The sequence below is a fragment of the Cariama cristata genome, unplaced genomic scaffold, assembly GCF_000690535.1.
Source record: "Cariama cristata isolate BGI_N322 unplaced genomic scaffold, ASM69053v1 scaffold19369, whole genome shotgun sequence".
NCBI lineage: Eukaryota > Metazoa > Chordata > Aves > Cariamiformes > Cariamidae > Cariama > Cariama cristata.
Window position 1 is genome coordinate 3394 of NW_009636545.1, and position 6186 is coordinate 9579.

Consider the following 6186-nt stretch of genomic DNA (forward strand, 5'->3'; position numbering starts at 1 on the left):
AGATATATAGATGATATTGAAATATGCTCTGAAGTCAACAGATGCTTCCAATTGGAAACATGTTATAAGGAACTTTTTTAGAAAGTTCAAGGTAAATTTTGATTCCTAAAATAACATCTGATGAAGTGATTAAATTGCAAGAGAAGTTGCTTCCTAATTGTCCCCTTTTGTCATGATTAGCCCTCAGTAGTCCTAGACCATCTAGAAATAAACAAACAAACAAATAAATAAATAAAAACTATAAATAAGCCTACAGACCTCTTTATTCACATTTTACATTTTCTCTTCCTCAAGAATAGCATGGTGCACAGAGCACAGTATATGGTCAAGAACTACTTTAGCAAATTTGACTCTTGCAGGTTTTCATCAGATACTAGTTTCTCTAGAGCCAAGGAAATGCTTTGGCACCTCAGGTCTATCAGGCAGTACAGCACTTCTTTACTGATGTGAATGAAATCTCCCCAGTTTTTGTGTTCCTCTCTCTTTTTACTTCATCAACACAGCAATGGGATTGTTCAAATCTCTCATATTAATGAATAAAAGTTAAAGAAATAATTTTGACAACATAATTGGAAAAAAATTTTGTCATCACCTTTTCACATTTGAGATACTAGTGAACAGAAGAGATATGGCTCATCCAAGATAATACTGTAATTATTTGTCAGATTCTGGAATCAAGCTAGCTGCTCCACATTCTAGTCCCCTGCTTTAAACTCAGACTATCCTTTACTGTTTATAAAAATATCAAACAGTATTTATTTGACACAGACATTTAATGGTCCTTGCCTGAGTTCATAAGTATGGAGAGATGAGCAAGAGGCTTTTCCCCTGGAGCAGCTGTTGAAGTTTACTCACATAACTCCTGCTGTGCTGGTGCTTTGGAGAACATAGGCAGCACTTGCTTTTGCTTCTTCAGGGAGCAAGCATCTGAAAACAGAATAGAAGAGATTCGAGCAATGCCCTGGTCCAGTCTGGGCTATGGTTTCAGTGCTGTGTAGGGACAAACCATGCTGTAACTGCCTAAGCACTGATGTAGCCAGTGCAGCACCCAAGTAGAAAATAACACAAAGAAGGATTGTGTCTACCAGTCTGACTTGCTTATTTCCCTACTGCTATTTGATTAAATGCTATATTATAATACTTTATTAAATGCAGTGTAAATTCATCATCGCAGTTAAGTGACGAATATGTTTGTAAGTCAGTAAAAATATTGCTAAATGTTCTCAGTGTTCCAGTTTGTTTTCTCGAAAAACAGTGTTTGTAAAGAGATGCTGAGAAGAAAAACAATGAAAAAATGGAAGTACCTCACTCTGCTCTAACTGTACTGAAAGAGAAACGCGTGACTTCACAGTGCTCCGAGACAGATTTGTAACAAAGGTCATTGCTTCTTCGCAGTGTCCGATTTTACAATTTTGTTATCAGTGGTTTATGTAAATGCATGTTAATAAGGTTTGAAAGTGGAGAAAACCAAGCAACAAAATATGTGCAAACTTAAATAAAGTGATGACAAACAAAATGTTGATACCTTTTCCTCTGTCTAGACCCCTGTGTTGAAAGCAGTGTTTTCATAAAACTCAGACAGAATTCATTTCCATACACAGTGCTTAATAGTTTCTGTCAGAACAAAACAGCTGGGAAACATATGGTATCCATTTCCCTGTATCACTTGGAAAAAATTTCACATGTAAATAAAACCAACATAAAAGTGTAGGCCTTTGAACCTAGAATCTTATACAATACATAAATAAGTCAGTACAGTGCGTTCTTTGTATTGGCCCACTAAGTTACATGCCTTATGATTATTACTATTTTTGTTTTTTCTTCAGAAACGTATTCTTAAGCACTTCCAAAACTATTAAGGTGATTTTCAAACATCGGTAACTACTAAGCCATACTAATCTTTCACTTCAGAAATTAATGTTGCACTGGAAATGTATATATCAGTTTCTTTAGGAAGGTGTTCATGGCAAATTGTGTGTTTTGACCACCAATTAGATCTCACTGATATGCATTTAACACATGTAATGCTTTGTTTGAACAGCATTCTTGACTTTCAGAATGCATTAACTCCTAGTGTACATTGAAAGGGGCATGGAAACTGCCTAAAGGCCTTAGTGTTTTTAGTGCTGTCCCTCAACTGAAGATAACAAAATAAGGAAAACTCTTTTCCAGAGTTCCACTGGTTATGGAGATTGTAAATATCACCAGGTGGGACTGTGTGAAAGAAAAATTCAGTAGAATTGAATTCAATTTCAGTAGGATTAAGAGTTCAGGTACCTTGAGCTCTCTTTCTTCTCTGCAAGTTAGATATACTGGTCCAACTGCATACCTGCAGTGCACTGAAATAATGGTCTGGAAGGTCCAGAGCTGTTATGTATGTATCTCTGTGTGTGTATATACATAGATAGGTTACATATATAAGGGTTGGAAAGTTTGACAGAGAAGCCCAACATAGAGAGGAGAAGTGGAAAAAGAAGTATCATACCTCAATGAGTAGGCTTAATTTTCAGATCAGAGAATCAAAAAATCATTTAGGTTTGCAGGAACCGCTTGAGATCATCTAGTCCAATGACCCTGCTTAAGCATGATCAGTTAGAGCAGGTTAAGCCCAGGACTGTGTCCAGTCAGATGTTGTGTATCTCCACAGATGGAAACTCCACAATGTCACTGAGCAACTTGTCCCAGTGTTTTACCAGCCTCACAGTAAAAAAAAAGTGTTTTCTTGTGTTCTGACAGAATTTCTTGCATTTCACTTTGTGCCCGTTGCTTCTTGTCCTGTCAGTGCACATCATAGAGAAGAGCATTGCTCCCTTGTCTTCATTGTTCCCCGTCACGTAATTATACATAAGGATAAGATGCCTCCTGACCCTTCTCCAGGCTGAACAGTCCCAGCTCATGGTCACTGTTCATACGAACTTCCAGTTCTTGTATGAAAAATACATCTACCAGAGATAACAGGCCTTAAAATTAAATTGTTACTGTTGTTAAAACAAATCCACTAAAAAGTTCTGACTAACCCTTTTGTTGACCTCCCAGAAAATCATTCTTCTCTTATGATACACCTCCATGCAATAAAAAAAAGCAGAGTGCAAACTAGCATAGTTGAACAGGACCACTGTAAACACCACTGGGCTCTTATTGATGTCCATTACTTGATTAAAACTACTTTATTTGTAATTGATGCCAATGTATGTCCTGTTTGAAGAAAGTTTCTTTTCTGGAGTGTCAAATTCTTCAGCTGTTTTGATAGAGATGCCATTCAATCTGCTTAGATATGAATGTGGCAAGTTATCATGTAATTCTTTTTTCCAGTGTTTGCCCAGGTATATCTTTAAAGCATGCTATATCACATCACACATCTGGTAGTAATCACTTCTAAATCACATTCATCTATTTCTCTAGTTTCCAGCAGCAGCTGGAACTGTGGAGTCTCAACTCTTATCGGAAATGCACAGAAACCAACAGGAATTGCAGATGTGTGCAATAAATTCAGACCAGTGAAGAGGGTTTCCCCATTAAAGCACCAGCCAGAAAGCTCTGAGAACAATGAAAGTGATGAACAGAAAAACCAGAAGGGAGAATACCAGAAAGGCAGCGATTCTCAATCTGTACCTGCAAATGATGACCAGAGTCCAGGAGAAGGAGAAAGCCTTAAAAGCAAAAACATTGAGCCCACTGTTCTGCTTGGGGAGCTGGAGCACTATGACCTGGATATGGATGAAATTTTGGATGTGCCTTATATTAAATCAAGCCAGCAACTTGTTCCTTTTACAAAGGTAGCTCCTGAGAAAAAACTTGTGGGTGTATGTTCAACAGTGAATGGTCTTAGTAGCAAGACCTGCTCTTCAGGGAACACAGAGAGCTTGCCTGCCAGCGGGACGCAGTTCTGTGTGCTGTCTCCTGTGAAAGGCTCTCAGCTGAGAAAAACGCAGCCCATTGTCCTTGATCAGCACAAGCATTTAACAGAAGAATTAGAGCTTTCCCAGCCTTTAGTTAAGTGTAGCTCAGTCCATGAATCTGAAGCCCAGGGCAAGGGCTTCCTCAGCAGGACATTCGTTGATCCTCATGCTCACAAAACTGAGAAGACTATGCCAAACTGCCACCTGAGGACTTTCCACCTGCAGACAGCAGTGGCAGAAGGCAAACAGCTAGAGGAACTGAGCATGAGCTGGAGCAGTGGAGGGGGCCCAGAAGAGAGGATTGAAGAGGTGAAAAAAATTAAGAGCATCTTAAACATTGTGAAGGAAGGCCAAATATCTTTACTGGTGAGTATAATCTTTTTCATAAAACACATAGAATAAAGGCAATATGTGATGTGGTTTATTAAACCAACAAAGCCGATGAAGTGCATATTTTCAACCGCTGCCCTTTTTATCTTGTAGACTCCTTAGAAATTGAGCATGCGGGCTTCCAAATGGAAAGTTTTAATCTTTAAATCAAATACATAGCAAACCCAAGATACTAGTTCCATGCAAATGTGGTCTGGATTGTGAGTTTATGCAGTACACTGAAATAGCATATAGAAGGCAGGCGTTTTAACTATTGAGGTCACTTAAATGTCAAATTTAAATATTAATTGAGTTTTGCCTCTCACAACATTTGTGGATCGCTTTGTTCAATTATTCCTAGTTTACCTCAGTTGTTATTTAGAGGCTGATGATGGGAACAGAGGGGCTTCTGTTGTACTCTGATTATTATTCAGGAGCGTTTATGCTGTCTTGTTGCAGCAGCATTCTTAGGCAGGAGCTTTCTCTAAAGCCTTGTTGGCCTCTGACCCATATGAAGTTTTTAGTAAATTCTAGCACTATGATCAGGCACTATCAACAATGATTTCCAAAGTAACTAGATGCAAGTTAACATAATGATGCAGAGCATGTGATCTCCACTCAGAACAGCTGTTGGAGGCACAGTGTATGTGTAAGAACTGTTTTTGTTAATTTTTGTCTAGCTTCTCTGTTTACCAGTCTAGCTCAAGCACAAAGACACGCTATTAACATTGCAGCAAGAACAGAGACAGATACTCAAAGGTTAGACAGAGGCAGAAAAGGATATTAGATTGCTCAGTAAGAAATAAAAACAAATTAAATTGACCCTGAAATAGGAATTGGGGGGAAAAAAAGAGGTCATCATAGGCAGATAGATGGAAAGAAAATGCATATTTTTTCCAAACAGGTCAAAACCTCTGAATGAAGTAGACTCGTCGAACATACTCTGACAAGTCTGCACAACTCTAGGAACTTATCATTGCTACTCCTTAACTCTGTCTTTCTTCTTCCTTTTCCCTTCTGGCATTTCTCAATCCAATGGTTTCATCTCAAAATTGGATTTGGGTAGAAATAATGTATTAGGTCAGGATTGTGTAGTACTTCAGGTAAATATTCCAACAAATGTTTTTGTGGAAACAAGCTATCAAATAAAAGTCTTCTGTCATATGTTTTAACTACATTTTAGATCGTACTTAACACAAGGTGCCACTTTTGTAATGAGCAAAATTAATCAGAAACTTTTTTTAGGAGTCATGGATGTTTTCTGTTCAATTACTTTTTGATATCAGGCCAAAAAAAAAAAAAAGGAGAGAAATCAAATGCAAAGTAGACAGAAACTATGAAAATGTGGGTAATTTTGCAGCTACTTTATTGATGAAGCTAGTACAAAAACTTAAAGCTGCTCAAGATCTTGCACTGTTGTATGACCATTGCATGAGAAGGAGAGAAACTACACTGTGAATCAAGCCAGTGGGCATCTCACCTCTGTCCTTTCGCTAATAGTAAGTAGCTAGGTTCTGTATAGCAAAGAGAAAGGCTCCTGGTTTTGAGTTATAGAAGAACATGCCTATGAGGAAACATCTTTGTATTTGGCTTGTGTCTTAATGTTCTGTGTATCTTTTTCTCCTTAGTTGTAACATAATGCTTTTTTTAACAGCCACATTTAGCAGCAGATAATCTGGATAAAATCCATGATGAATGTGACAACAATCTGTTGCATGTAGCAGCATCAAAGGGACATGCAGAATGCCTGCAGCATCTCACTTCTTTGATGGGTGAAGACTGTTTGAATGAACGAAACATTGAGCAGCTAACTCCAGCTGGGTTAGCAATAAAGGTAACTTCGTCTCTGTCTCTACTGTAATGTGACATAAAGGTCATTTAGTTTCTTTCTGTGATGGCAGTAAGTAATACATTCAGC

General features: G+C 38.0%; 1 protein-coding gene across 1 annotated transcript in view; it reads left to right on the plus strand.

Annotated features, from left to right (window-relative positions):
- Window positions 1-3402: 3402 nt before the first annotated feature.
- Window positions 3403-6186, plus strand: part of SNCAIP (synuclein, alpha interacting protein) — a gene marked incomplete at both ends in the record, with an annotated part of 5312 nt that continues 2528 nt past the window's right edge. The window contains 2 exons of the mRNA XM_009707958.1: window positions 3403-4265; window positions 5923-6102. Of these exons, the coding sequence (XP_009706260.1) occupies window positions 3403-4265; window positions 5923-6102 (1043 nt within the window). The remainder of the gene's footprint in view (window positions 4266-5922; window positions 6103-6186) is intronic.